Source organism: Macaca thibetana, chromosome 3, assembly GCF_024542745.1.
Source record: "Macaca thibetana thibetana isolate TM-01 chromosome 3, ASM2454274v1, whole genome shotgun sequence".
Classification (NCBI taxonomy): Eukaryota; Metazoa; Chordata; class Mammalia; order Primates; family Cercopithecidae; genus Macaca; species Macaca thibetana.
In genome coordinates this window covers 14,865,144-14,880,816 of record NC_065580.1, presented here as the reverse complement: position 1 = coordinate 14,880,816, position 15,673 = coordinate 14,865,144, and the positions used below count along the sequence as shown (strand labels likewise).

Sequence of the window (15,673 nt, the reverse complement as noted above, 5' to 3'; positions counted from 1 at the left end):
CCACTGCACTCCAGCCTGGGCGACAGAGCAAGACTCCGTCTCAAAAAAATAAAAACAAAAACAAAAACACAACAACAACAAAAAACAACTAATAAGATGGCAAAAACTATCAGAATTAACTTTTGTTTAACTATGGATTCTAGCCAAAAGTTAAAACAAACAACGGAAAGATTAATGAAAACAGAAGCTGCCGCATCGTAGTAACAGAGTTTTGGGCATTTAAATTGCCCACCTGTCCTCTCTCACTTCCCAGATCGGTGTCAGCTGTGAAGATAACAGCCCACACTTCTGGCGCAGATTTAACAATGTGCATGAGAGACAGCAATATCAACCTTATTCTCAAAGAAAATTGGTTACAATCTTCTAACGATTTGGAAGCCAACTAAAGGGCTGGTGGAAGGGTTTACCTTTGTTTTGCTTGACTGGAGTTTTCCCAGGTCTGGGGTAGCTTCCTAGGTGCCATTTGCTGAATGCAGTGAAAAGCAAAAGTATTGGTTGCAGCAGTCTTGGTCTAGGGATAAAAGTGGGAACAAGCAACAGACAGAAAAGATTGGGAAGAAAATAGGCTGGGGAAGAAGGTACATTGGAAAATAAGGGATTTTTATAACTCAGGTGTATACCAGAAAACTAAGAAAGCCATGTGCATATCCAGAGCAGAATGCATGCTCAGAAAAGGCCTGTGAAGGCCCTAACATTTCACCTCTGAATGACCTTCAGGCTCTGCCCAGTAACAATTGACAGCTAAAACCGAGTTGTAATGGCCAAAGTGTTGAGGTGTGCCCCAAACAGAACTAGTGTCAACCAATGGTGAACAGAGAACAATAACAAAGAATCAAATGCTCCTTACAATAAAAACAACAACAACAAAAAAAAACTGGACATAACAAAAATACATGTGGACTCTGGAAAAAGAAAGCAGATAGCCAAGGGACCTCAGGCACAACACACAAGTTCTCAGAGTTTCCTTATTGCTTCCCATGTACACTGAACAGGGAACTGCAGAAGATTTCAACCTGAAACTAATTGGTATAGGAAAAAAAAAAAAAGAAAAACAAAAAACTCCAAGGAAAGCCTGTACAGCTGAATTCTAGGATAAGATTGTGTCAACATGTCCTAGAATACAGCCAATTTTTATCTACTAAATATCTCCATTCTAGAATTGCTTGTATAAAATGTTGACTCCAAGAGTCAAAAATGATTGTCACAGTAATTCACAGAATCTTCTCACAGTAGATGGACATTTTCTATCTTTGGAGGAGCAATGTGGTCCCCCTCAGTGACGACCATATCACAGCAGCTTAAAACCACGTTGAAAAATTGTGATTAATATCAAATAATACATTTTAGACAAGTCAGAGTTTTTCTGAGACTTGGAGATAAATCGAGGCCAGAGATTTGAAAGAGATGCCTTATTTTTATTTGCTACTATTTGGTTTTCGTACTTCAGTCCTATAAGAGAAATTGTATTGAAGACTGCTTGCTTAATTACCATAAACATGTGTGGCTCTCCAGACTGAATTGTTTATAACTTTTAATATGTTTATCTCCCATTGCATCAAATCACAGTGAATCTGATAGCTTTTCTTTGTGAGGGGGCAACTTAAGAGTTCTGCTGGCTACAGAAGAAGTGACTTTTAGTACACTAGAGCTTTGTACCAGAATGTGAACTATTAGTTAAATGGTACCCACGGGCAGCTGACAAAGTAACAATAAATTCTGTCATGATAAATTTACTTAGTGAACAAGTTGACATAAGTATCTAAAACAAAAACTGTCATTTAAACTTTTATTAAAATGTAGTAATATCAGTCTCCTTTGGATATCAATATCACATTTGGAGCACTTGCATCATCATCCTGTTTCAAGTAAGCCAAAGATGGAAGAATATTTGAAAGTCTGTACATAGAGATTTAACTGCAGTACATTTTTCTCTTCATCTGTCAAAAAAAAATATGGCTCTTTCCAAAGTGTGTGGTCCCAAGTGGACTTTTTTTTTTTCTTATGGAACTAATAACATATAAAACAATTAAGATCACCACAATGGGCAAATGGAAATTTCTCTTGAATCCCACAAGAGAACTGAGCTGCCATTGTCAAGGTTATTTTCTCTTGGGTCTGGACAGACATGTAGGGAAAGTCTTGGTACTCTATAAAGCCCTCAGAATCCAAAGGTCTTCACAGCTCAGTGTGCCTAAAATCACTGCCGTGTTCACCAGGAAGGTGATGGGCACCCTGGTCCCAGGGTGCTGGAAGAACCAGCCTGGTGCCACATCAGGCACATCAGATGTAGTCCTGGTGCCTAGGGCTCTCCTGTCATCTTTTCCTGGCTTTCAGCTTGAAAGCAGTGGGGTAATCTGTACCCAGTCACTCTTTCTAGGTTTAGAAAGTGGGTTCCTCACATCTATTCAATACCTGCATCTTTTTCTTCTACTTCTTCCTATTTTAGAATCGGTGAAGGCTTTGTTTTCACATATCATCCTATCAGAAGCTGCTGTGCCGAGGTAAGTGCTCCCTCTCAGAGCATTACTTTCTCACTATGCAGGCAGCCCTGTTTCAGGCTCCTACAGTGCAGCAACATTTAAACTCTAAAATGTTTAATGCTTCTTTGTTCTATCCACTCTCAATTCCTAGCAATCAGTCCGGATAATATTCTTGTCTCCCGAAATCTAAGTGCAGCCAGTTATGCAGTGAGCTGAGGGAGCAGGCTCCCCTTGCTACTTTGGAGACATCTCTTGGTGTGGATCAAAAATAAGTGCCCCAGATTATGATCCCAAACTTTAGATCCCTACCATGGACCCGATGACCTGATATCCCCGTACTGCAACCGCTGCATCTTCCTGGCAACTTGTTTGTGGTGGTGGCTACAAAAACTACTGCTGTTTTGGCAGGGGCAGAGGTTAAAAGTCCATCAAATTCAAATTACTTGGAACCTACGTATGTATGGAACCCTGACAAAATTGGGGAAAAGTGCATAGCAGCAGGCATAAGAAACAAAGATGTTTGATTCTAGACCAGCGGTAAATCTGCTATGAGGGGTAACAAGTTTGAGGATGCTTAATGGAGTAAAAACTATTATAAGTAAAAAGGCTCTACATATTTTGCAGTAAGATGATACACAAAAATACCAGTATGCAATAATTAGTGCCTGTGCACCTTTACTTAGTTAATGAGAAATAAGGAATTCTTTGTTTTTCTTGTAGAGCTTCCTCTAGAAGTGAAAACTTATGTAACTTGTGAAGAAGTATAGCTGAATATATCCATCTTTGTTTCTTTGACAAATGTTATAAGCTAGAATGACTTTTCTTTTCTTTGTGTGTATCTTTAAGTGTCTGCTGTGAGGGTGCTTTTTAATGGGTCTATGAATCTCTGGTTTGGCAACCTTGTCCCATCCGAACCCACCCTCCCACATCAAAAACAAGAATATAATAAGAGGATATTGTCATCCTGCTGACAAACAGTGATTACTAATGGTCTATACTTCAAGATGATTCTTAAATGCCTCACTATTCCATGATCTGGTCCGTGACAATAAAGTCTCTCTTTCTCTCTCCAGCCATCTCTTTTCTGCTCATTCACTCGCTCACAATTTGCCCACTCATGTAGCAATTATGAATTGCTCTCCTGAAAATTTCAAGCTGTTTCAGATCTCTGTGCCTTTGTTCACTCTGGTTCATCTGCCAAAAATGCCTTTTCCTCCTCCTAATTTACATTTCAAACATATCCAATCATTATCTATTCTCTGATACATTTACCAAGCATTTCTATACATTCATTTCTGCTATGTGTGTCTGACTGAATATGTACTTGTGTCATACTGCTTTCTTTTTAACGTTTGGGGTCATCTCTAATAGTCTCAGCTTATAATAAAATTTCAACAGGATTAAAGAACATTTCATAAAATAGTCAGAAATTTTAAATGTAAAATACACTGGTGAGTCCAAAATGTGATATTCTTCATCAGTGTGTTTCACTCTAGTGGTTAAGGACATGCCTTTGTAGTCAGCCCTGGGCTTTACGATTCTGATTTGATCACTGTCTAACTTGAAAATATTATTCAATCTAGCTAAACCACAGTGTCTTCTTTGAAATTAGAATAACAATGTATAATAACATTGTTTTGTGGATTAAATGGGATATTGCATGAAAAGAACTTCCCGGCATCTATTAAATACTCAATAAATTATTGTTAGAGGATTTTCTGAACTGTGATAGTTAGTAAGACAGTTAGTAAAGATAGTAAAATAGTTAGTAAATGATGCCATCTAACTAACTACCTTAGTAAATGGCATCACCTCTAGGTAATAAGCCCTATATTTGAGATTCCTCCTTGATTTCTCTCTCTTACCTTCCCTATCCAACCCACCAATTACTGTTAAAGGTTCTACTTCTAACGTGTATCTTAAATCCACTTCTCTGGAACCACAGTATCTAAGTTCACTGTCGCCTATTCTGAGTAGCCTCCAACTAGTTTCATAGCTCACAGCTCACACTCTTGCCTCCAAGGAGTCCATTTTGCAATGACAGAGTTATCTTTCCATTGCATAAATCATATCATGTCCCATTCCACCTTTGATCTTTTGCTTGTTTCCCACTGCTTTCGACCACTGTTCAGATCCCCGATTATAACCTCTGGGGTCCTGCACTTCTGACCCTGCCTTCCTGCCTTCTTCCTTGGCTCCTTTCCCATCCATCACAGCACGGCAATTGCACCTCCTTCAGCACAGCTCCCTCCCACCTCAGCCCTTCAAAGAGCTGGGGCCCTAGAATCTTTCCCAGCCTCAGTATCACCTCCTCAAAGGTCAGAGGGACCTTTCCTGATTACTTTAGTGTTATGTTCTGTCTGTTAACCTTGATAGAAAATATTTCCAATTTTATAATGCATCTCCATCTTTGTTTGCTTATTTTTAAAAATCTCCACTCAGTGATCCCCACCTTTACTCCCAAGAACGTCACATTCCCTGAATGAGGCCCATGTTTACTTCGCTCACGGCTTTGCTTTGGATCACAGCAGCTCCTCCTCTCCCTCCTGTTAGCATATTCTTACCTTCATCACTGCTCTAATATGGGGGAAAATCCCCTTTCATGATTATTGCTATTGGTTTTTATACAATTTCATTTACATTAACTCATTTGGATTTTGATTCTCAACGACATAAGCTGAATAAATATTAATATTCACATTGACAACAGAGGAAACTGAATCTGAGAGAGGGTAAGATTTCAAGGTCATAGCAAATCCGTGGCAGACCTTTGACTTGAATGAAGTCCAGGGGATTTTTAATACCGAAAAGCCCAAATCTCTGCTACTCACTTTCTCATGTACCTCACAGGTGATGACAGCTACTCTCTATCTCCAGGGATGGTAGATGAAAATAATAGCATGTGAAGGATAAAGGAGTTGTAAGGAAGAACTTCCAGAGCTCTGGGTAGGTGGTGAGACAGGAAGGTCAGGTGTGTCTTTTGGAATTGGCAATTGTAAAGTGTCAGACGGTGCAAGATAGTAGAAGGAGCATGGATTTTAGACTGAGACTTCGATGTGATTCCTGCCCTGCTACCAGTGACAGCTTGGTCAGTTACTTAATTCCTTTCCAAGACACGATTTCTTCATCATTAAAGCAGATATTATCTCACACACACACACACACACACACACACACACACACACATGGCTATGTGGAAATTAAATTACGTTGTGTGCCTCATGTACCCAGTTCATGGTCTGAACTATAATATGTATTAATAAATGATAACTGTTACTGTTACTGATAGAGAAGACAAGGGTGGAAAAATATAGCTGGACCAAGGAGTCTGATCAAATGATTTTTCCTCCCCAGGAGACCTAAGCCCTGTGTCTCCAATATGGAACTGGAGAACCAGACACGAGTCACCAAGTTCATTCTGGTGGGATTCCCCGGGAGCTTGAGTGTGCGGGCAGCCATGTTTCTGATATTCCTTGTGGCCTATATTCTGACAGTGGCTGAAAACGTGATCATCATCCTATTGGTGCAGCAAAATCGGCCACTGCACAAGCCTATGTACTTCTTCCTGGCCAACCTGTCCTTCTTGGAGACTTGGTACATCTCTGTGACTGTGCCCAAGTTACTGTTTAGTTTTTGGTCTATGAACAACAGCATCTCTTTCACACTCTGTATGATACAACTGTACTTCTTCATTGCACTCATGTGCACAGAATGTGTGCTCCTGGCCGCCATGGCCTATGACCGGTATGTGGCCATCTGTCGCCCACTCCACTACCCGACCATAATGAGCCATGGGCTCTGCTTCCGCCTCGCTCTTGGTTCCTGGGCCATTGGCTTTGGCATCTCCCTGGCGAAGATCTACTTCATCTCCCACCTCAGCTTCTGTGGTCCCAATGTCATCAACCACTTCTTCTGTGACATCTCTCCAGTACTTAATCTCTCTTGCACAGACATGTCCATAGCTGAGTTGGTGGACTTTATCCTGGCACTGGGCGTCTTCCTTTTCCCACTCTTTATTACTGTCCTGTCCTACGGATGCATTCTGGCCACCATCTTACGCATGCCCACAGGAAAACAGAAAGCGTTCTCCACCTGTGCCTCCCACCTTGTGGTGGTCACCATTTTCTATTCAGCCATTATTTTCATGTATGCTCGACCTCGAGCTATCCATGCCTTCAACAAGAACAAAATTATTTCCATCTTCTATGCCATTGTCACTCCTTCTCTCAACCCTTTCATTTATTGCCTAAGAAACCGAGAGGTCAAGGAAGCTCTGAAGAAACTGGCATATTGCCAGGCCAGCAGATCTGACTAGTCAATTGCAATTGATTAGAAAGAAAGGTCGAGTGGGAGCCTGTATGGCTTCCTCCATCCTTTCTCCTTTAACGACTCAGTTAGGACATTGCCCATGGTAATATGACATCACCATGTCTACATCAATCTCAGGCTCTTGGGTGTCTGCATCTGGGCATATGGTCAGTGCTCTAAGGCCATACACCTTCTAGAGAGCTAGAGAAAATAATTCTCAATGGTTGTGACCCCAAATGGGGTTTCTAAGACTGTGAGTAAATTTATGACCAAGTTGAGTAGGAAGAGAGATGGTGATGGGTGAGTTAGCTGTTTTTGGATCTGCCATACACTAATAGCTCTGGGGCCAACAAAATAGATGGTAGCTTCCTGATTTCCCATCTTTCTAAGACAGAGGTAGCAACTCCCTCAACAATCTCATTCTTGATGTTGTGCTGGGAGTGAATTTTGGCGGCAGAGCCTGCTTCTTGAGTTTTTGCAACACTTTTTGCAAGCACTTACTAACCTGTATTAAATGCCTTTCTGCTTAAACTAGAGTGCTTTCTTTTATCTGTAAGTAAATTGCACCTTACACAATTGTGTTTTGTCTTCTGATATAACTCACACAGTTGCCTTTTATTGAATTTTATATTTCCCTTCTAGGTGCCACAATGTATCCTTTAGTGGGTGAACATAAAATAGATGATACATAAATATCGTCAAATATATGAATTGCCAGATAATAATTGCCCTCATTACTTCTCTTTTCTTTTGATCTTGATATTCTCTTGTTTCTTTCTCTCTTTTATCTTCTCTTGGTTTTCCGCTTTCACCACACTCATCTCAGAGATAAGTAACAAGGTCAGTTTCAGGAATTGACAGAGATTTTCATTCCATGTCATAGTGATTCTCAACTCTCCTTACCTATATATCTAACACCTTCTACACACACACTAGAACCTCATTGATCAAATGTGCTTTACACCCATACATACATAGATTTGCTCACTCTTGGTTCATAGTTTTGCCAATAGCAAAGGGAGATATATTTTTAAGCTGTATTCAACATAGTGGGCCAACATTAGTGGGAATTTAATTCTTTTATTGTAACAGTTTTAAACAGGAGAGTTTCTTGCATTAATAACATCTTTTAGCTAAGAACAAACCACACTTTCAAGAATGCTTTCTCTTTCTTCTTAATTAAGACACGCTAGGCAGAATGGTTTGTTCCATTTTATAAACTTCCAGAACAGATGTTCAAGGAAGTAAATAACACACAACCACAGACAGTGGGGAGCAGAGATCAAAAGTCCCAGTTCCCTGAATCCAAACCTGGGTCTTTCTCTAGCGAATGGGCTCTCCCTAGAGGAAAACATACCTCTTTAAAAGCCGAGTATGAAAGCTAGTTGTAAAGAAATATAGTTGGAATTATGAATTGCTATACCTGCAGAACAGTAATAAAATAAAAATGAAAAAATTCGAATTATAGGTCCTAGAGGAAAAAAGAAACAAAAATAAAATTGCTTTAGGGAATAAATGTGCAAAAGAGAACAATGCTTAAAAATGGCAAGGATTTAATGTTTGCTTCTGGAATGTAGTTTGGTCCCTTGATGCAATAAAGAAGTTGTGATGAATATATTTCTATTTAAAACCTAGACATACAAAAAACAGATGATTTTCTGAAAACTTCAAATGAATCAAAATACAATGGCATAGTCATATAGGGATATTAAATGTGTGCGTTAAGAAAAGAAAAGACATGTTCAGTAGGGATTAGGAAATGAAAGATTAAAAAAAAAACTCTGGCAACAACTTGAATTTCAGCCCTGGATATATTTTCCACCATGTGACTTGGCCAACCCATCTATACTTTTGGAAACACTAAGTCTTCATGTGTAAAACAGGAGTAATAATAGTTGCTTGGCATTTCTTACACAATGGTTATGAGGATCAACTACCATAATGGAAAAGACATTGATTGTTAAATATCTTGGGCAGTCCAAGCTGCCACTAGATTAGGGTTTGCATGGGAAAATGGTTGGGAAGGCTATGCTCTCTGGACGTGTCTAAAATATATATTTAACTAATATACATTATTAAGGATCTATTACGTACCTGTAGGGATACGATAGCAAAATATTAAAACTTGTTACCTTTGTGAGCAGAAACAGATAGCAGATAATACCTTTGTGTGTGTGTGTGTGTGTGTGTGTGTGTGTGTGTGTATACATTGTAAGGAGAGTTGAGAATCACTATGGCATGGAATGAAAATCTCTGTCAATTCCTGAAACTGAGCTTGTTGCTTATCTCTGAGATGCGTGTAGAGAAAGCGGAAAACCAAGAGAAGATAAGAGAGAGAGAGGAGCAAGAGAATATCAAGATCAAAAGAAAAGAGAAGTAATGAGGGCAATTATGATCTGGCAATTCATATATATATATATATATATATATATACACACACACATATACACACGCACACATATATTACATACATACATGTTGCAGTGGGTTGAATGATGGCTCCCAAAAATATATTTTCACACTTTCAAAGTGGAACTTGTGATTGTGAACTTATTTGAAAAAGAAAGAGTCTTTAAAATATAATAAAATTAAGGACCTCAAACTGAGACCATCCTGGATTATCCGAGTGGACGCAATGTCCGATGACAAGTTCCTTACATGAGAGAGAAGAGAAAACAGAGAAGGGGATGTGAAGGTAGAAGTAGAGATTGGAGTTATGCATCCACAAGCCAAGAAATACCTTGGGCCACCAGAAGCTGGAAGATACAAGCAATGATCCACCCCTAGAGCTGTCAAAGGAAGAGAGCCCTGATGACACTCTGATTTTGGACTCCTGGCCTCCAGAACTATAAGACAATATATTTGTTACTTTAAGCTACCAAGTTTGTGGTAATTTGTTATGAAAACCCTTGGAAATAAATACATATCCCAATTTTGGTGGCAGTAAGTGCTACGGATGGGGAAGAAGAAAGCATGAGAGTATATTAGGAAGTGCTGCTGGAGATGAGAAATTTTAAAGAAGATGGTCACAGAATCACCAAGTGAGAAAGAGGTGTTCGAGCAAAAACCTGTAGAAGCTGAGAGAGTAAGATATGTGGCTACTTGGGCAAAAAACATTCCAGCTAGAGAAACAGCAAGTGAAGATGTGGAGTCTTGAATAGTATGTTTGAGGGACATTGAAGAGACCAAGAAGCCAGAACAGTGAGAAAAGGGTAAGGAGGTGATATGCTTTGGCTCTGTTTCCCCACCCAAATCTCATCTTGATTGTAATCCCCACATATCAAAGGGTGAACCTGGTGGGAGGTGATTGCATTATAGGGGTGCTTTCCCCCATGCTGTTCTCATGATAGTGAGTAAGTTCTCACAAGGTCTGATGGTTTTAAAAGTGTTTGTCAGTTCCCCCTCACTTTCTCTCTCTCTCTTGCCACCATGTTAGATATACCTTCCTTCCCCTTCACCTTCTGCCATGATTGTAAGTTTCCTGAGGCCTCCCCAACCATGTGGAACTGTGAGTCAATTAAACCTTTTTAAAATAAATTACCCAGTCTTAGGTAGTTCTTTATAGCTGTGTGAAAATGAACTAATACGGAAAATTCATACCAGGAGTGGGGTACTGCTATAAAGATACCTAAAAAGGTGGAAGCAACTTTGGAACTGGGTAATGGGCAGAGGTTGAAACAGTTTAGAGGGCTCAGAAGAAGACAAGAAGATGTGGGAAAGTTTGGAACTTTCTAGAGGCTTGTTGAATGGTTGTGACCAAAATGCTGATAGTGATAAGGACAATGAAGTCCAGGCTGAGGTGGCCTCAGGTGGAGACAAGGAATTTCTTGGGAACTAGAGCAAAGGTCACTCTTCCTATGCTTTAGCAAAGAGATTGGCAGCATTTTGCCCCTGCTCTAGAGACCTGTGGAACTTTGAACTTGAGAGAGAGAATTTTCTGGTGCCTGGCAGAAGAAATTTCTAAGCAGCAAAGCATTCAAGATGTGACCTGACTTTTTCTGAAAGCATACAGTCATATCTTTCATAAAGAGATGATCTGAAATTTGAACTTAGATATAAAAGGGAAGCAGAGAATTAAAGTTTGGAAAATTTGCAGCCTGACTATATGGTAGGAAAGAAAAAGGCATTTTCTGGGGAGAAATATAAGCCTGCTGCAGAAATTTGCATAAGTAACAGGAAGATGAATTTTAATCACCGAGACAATGGGAAAAATGTCTCCAGGGCATGTCAGAAACGTTCATGGTTGCCCCTCCCATCACAAGCCCAGAGGCCTAGGAGGGATAAATGGTTTCCTGGGCCGGGTCCAGGGCCCCACTGCTCTGTACAGCCTCAGGACATGGAACCCTGTGTCCCAGCCACTCCAGCCATGGCTAAATGGGGCCAACCTACAGTTCAGGCTGTTGCTTCAGAGGATGCAAGCCCAAGCCTTACTGGTTTGGTTTCCACATGATGTTGGGCCTGCAGGTGTGCAGAAGACAAGATTTGAACTTTGGGAGTCTCTGCCTAGATTTCAGAGGAGGTATAAAAATGCCTGGATGTCCAGGAAAAAGTCTGTTGCAAGGGTGGAACGCTCATGGAGAACCTCTATTAGGGGAAATGCAGAGAGAAAATGTGGGGTCGGAGTCCCCTGACAGAGTCCCCACTGGGGCACTGCCTAGTGGAACTATAAGAAAAGGGCCACCATCCTCCAGACCCCAGAATAGTAGCTCCACCAATGGCTTGCACTGTGCACCTGGAAAAGCCACAGGCACTCAATGCCAGCCCACGAAAGCAGCCACAAGGGCTGTACCCCGCAGAGCCACAGGGGTAGAGCTGCCCAAGGCCTTGGGACACCACCTGTTGCATCAGCATGCCCTGGACATGGGACATGGAGTCAAAGGAGATCATTTTGGAGTCTTAAGATTTAATGGGTGGCCTGCCAGGTTTCGGACTTACATGGGGCCTATAGCCCTTTGTTTTGGCCAATTTTTCCCATTTGGAATGGGGACAGTTACCCAATGCCTGTACTCCCATTGTATCTTGGACATAACTAACTTGTTGATTTTACAGGCTCAGGGAAGAAGGGACTTGCCTTGTCTCAGATGAGACTTTGGACTTGGACTTTTGAGTTAATGCTGGAGTGAGTTAAGATTTTGGGGTACTGTTGGGAAGGCATAATAGTGTTTTGAAATGTTAAAAGGACATGAAATTTGGGAGTCCCCAGGGGTGTAATAATATGGTTTGACTCTGTGTCCCCACCAAAATCTCACCTTGATTGTAATCCCCATTTTGTTGAGGGAGGGACCTCGTGGGTGGTGACTGGATCATGGAAGCAGCTTCCTCCATGCTGTTCTCATAATAGTGAGTTTTCACAAGATCTGATGGTTTTAAAAGTGTTTGGCAGTTCCCTCCTCACTTTGTCTTTCTCCTGCTTTCATGTAAAACGTCCCTTGCTTCTTCTTTGCCTTTTGCCATGATGGTAAGTTTCCAGGTATGTGGAACTGAGTCAATTAAGCCTTTTTTTAAATGAATTACCCAGTCTCACGTAGTTCTTTATAGCATTGTAAAAACAGACTAATACAGCAGGGTAGGAGATAAGATAAGGGAGGCAAGAATAGGCCAGACACTGTTGAACCTGTAGCCAATGTGAGAAAATGTTGGGTTTTACTCTGAAAGAGATGGGAAACCATTGGTAAGTTTAGAGCAGTGGGGTGATATGATATTTTTGCTTTAAAAGGATCTCCCTAGCTTTTGGTGAAGGACAGACTTGCATAAGGCAAGGGCAGGAAAAGAAATAACATTTATGAATCCATTATGGTATCATGGTGACACACCATGGTGGATTTGACAAACAGTAGTTGTGGAAATGGGGTGAAATGGTGTGGTTTTAGATGTATTTTGAAGATGGTGACAATACAGCATGTATATGCAGTCCATGTGGACCAGCTTGATAAAATATTCAGAGCACACTTTGTGAAGAGCTCTCATTAATCAGATTTTGCTGCAAACAAACCACCCCAAAACATAGCAGCTTAAAATTATTAAGTTTGAAGTCTGTAGTTTGAAGTCTGTAGATTTGCTGGGCAGGTCCACTGATTATGTCTGGGCTTGCTCACGTGTCTGCAGTCAACTAGCAGGTCACTGGGAACATGCCTGTGAGGTCTTCCCTCCACCTGGTCTCTTATCCTCCAGCAGGCTACCCTGACTTTGTCACATGGAAATGAAAGTGCTCTCAGAGAGGAGAAGCTTGACAAACCTCTTAAGGTCTACACTCAGCATTCACATTCTATTGGCCAAAGCAAGCCCATATTCAAGAGGTAGAGCAATAGACTCCACTTTTTGATGAAAAGACCTGAAAAGAACTGTGGCCTCTTTGGTAGTCTGTCACAGCTTTTTCCCTGAAACAAAAATAAATTTTAAAAATGACCTTTTCCAAATTATTTTCCATTGCTTTTTTATAGCTGGTAACAGATGCAACTCATTTTATACATGTCACTATGAATTTTTATAGGAGGTAACTACAAATATGAAAAATAGTACCTCTATAACACTAACAGAAAGAGACAATAAACCTGAGGAAGCACGAAAGATAGCATCATTTACATTTTTTAAAAAGTTTTCATTTAAGTACTAACATCCTAAGTTTACAGCTCAAAGCATTTTCACAAATTGCACACAGCCCATGAAACCAGCATCCACATCAGGAGAAAAAGAATCACCAGAAACTACACCCCCATGTGCATTTTCAGTCATAATTCCAAGAGTAACTGTTGTCCTACTTCAAACAGCGGAGGTGGATTTTGTGAGACATTTTAGTTAAAAAATTGAATTACACAATATGCAATCCCCTGTATATATCTTCTTTCACTCAATTTTATGTTTCTGAGATCTTTCCTGTTGTTACATGTAGTTGTTGGTAACACATTCTTATCATAGTATAGTATTTCACTGTGTGAAAATACTATAATTAGTCAGAATGGTGATTACTGAATAGTCAAGAAACAACAGATGCAGGTGAGGCTGTAGAGAAACAGGAATGCTTTTACACTGTTGGTGGGATTTTAGTGAAATCATCGTGGAAGATAGTGTGGTGATTCCTCAAGGATCTAAAACCAGAAATACTATTTGACCCAGCAATCCCATTACTGGGTATATACCTAAAGGAATATAAATCATTTCATTATAAAGATACATGCATGCATGCTTATGTTCATTGCAGCACTATTCACAATAGCAAAGACATGGAATCAACCTAAATGCCCATCAGTGATAGACTGGATAAAGAAAATGTGGTAAATATGCATTACGGAATACTATGCAGCCATAAAAATAAGTGAGATCACATCCTTTGCAGGGACATGGATGAAGCTGGAAGCCATCATCCTTAGCAAACTAACAGAGGAACAGAAAACCAAACACCGCATGTTCTCACTCATAAGTGGGAGTTGAACAAGGAGAACACATGGGCACAAGGAGGGGAACATCACACACCAGGGCCTGTCAGGGATGGGGATGGGGAGGAAGAGCATCAGGATAAATAGCTAAGGCATGCGGGGCTTAATACTTAGGTGATGGGTTGATAAGTGCAGCAAACCACCATGGCACACATCTACCTATGTAACAAACCTGCATGTCCTGCACATGTATCCCGAAACTTAAAATAAAATAAAAATTTTAAAAAGAGAAAATACTATAATTTATTTATCCTTTTTGCTCTTTCTGTATAGTGTCCAGTTTGGGACCATCATGAATAGCATTGTATGGCTATTCTAGTACATATCTTTGCTGAACCTATAGATGTATTTCTGTTTGGCATATAACTAAGACTGGAATTGCTAAATCACAGGATATGAATATGCCCAGCCTGAAAACATATTGTGAAATAGTTTTTCAAAGTGGCTGTACCAGTTTACACTCCCATCAGCACTGTATGAGCAGTTGAGAAGGTAGTTTTAAATGGTTAAAACTTCTGAATTAAGTGGAAACATTCATTATAAAGAGACATGCATGCATATGTTCACTGCAGCACTACTCACAATAGCAAAGACATGTAATCAATCTAAATGTCCATCAATGATAGGCTGGATAAAGAAAATGTTGTACATATATACCATGGAATACTATTTAGCCATAAAAAGAATGAGATCATGTCCTTTGTGGGAACATAGATGGAGCTGGAGGCCATTATCCTCAGCAAGGTAACACAGGAACAGAAAACCAATGACCACATGTTCTCATTTATAAGTGGGAGTTAAATGATGAGAACACATGAACACATAGAGAGGAATAACACACACTGGGGCCTATCAGAGGGTGGAGGGTGGGAAGAGGAAGAGGATCAGAAAAAACAACTAATGGGTACTAGGCTTAATACATGGGTGATGAAATAATCTCCACAACAAACCTCCATAACACAAGTTTACCTATGTAACAAACCTGCATTTGTATTCCTGAACTTAAAATAAAAGTTACAAAAATCAAATGAAAAGTTTTTTTCCAAATGGAAAAAAATTCCATGCTGATGGATAGGAAGAATCAATATCATGAAAATGGCCATACTGCCCAAAGTATTTTATAGATTCAAAGCTATTCCCATCAAGTTACCATTGACTTTTTTCACAGAATTAGAAAAAACTGCTTTAAATTTCATATGGAACCAAAAAAGAGAGCCTGTATAGCCAAGACAATCCTAAGCAAAAAAACAAAGCTCGACACATCGCACTACCTGACTTCAAACTATGCTGCAAGATTACAGTAACCAAAACAGCATGGTACTGGTACCAAAACAGATATACAGACCAATGGAACAAAACAGAGACCTCATAAATAACACCTACATATCTACAACCATCTGATCTTCGACAAACCTAACAAAAGCAAGCAATGGGGAAATGATTCTCTATTTC

At 40.0% G+C, this 15,673-nt stretch overlaps 1 protein-coding gene across 1 annotated transcript; it reads left to right on the top strand.

Moving 5' to 3' along the window:
* The first annotated feature begins 5,797 nt into the window (after positions 1-5,797).
* Positions 5,798-6,831, top strand: LOC126951037 (olfactory receptor 6B1). The gene has a single exon (XM_050784917.1). It carries the CDS (start codon positions 5,860-5,862, stop codon positions 6,793-6,795), a length of 936 nt encoding a protein of 311 aa, XP_050640874.1. The 5' UTR covers positions 5,798-5,859; the 3' UTR covers positions 6,796-6,831.
* The last annotated feature ends 8,842 nt before the right edge of the window (positions 6,832-15,673 follow it).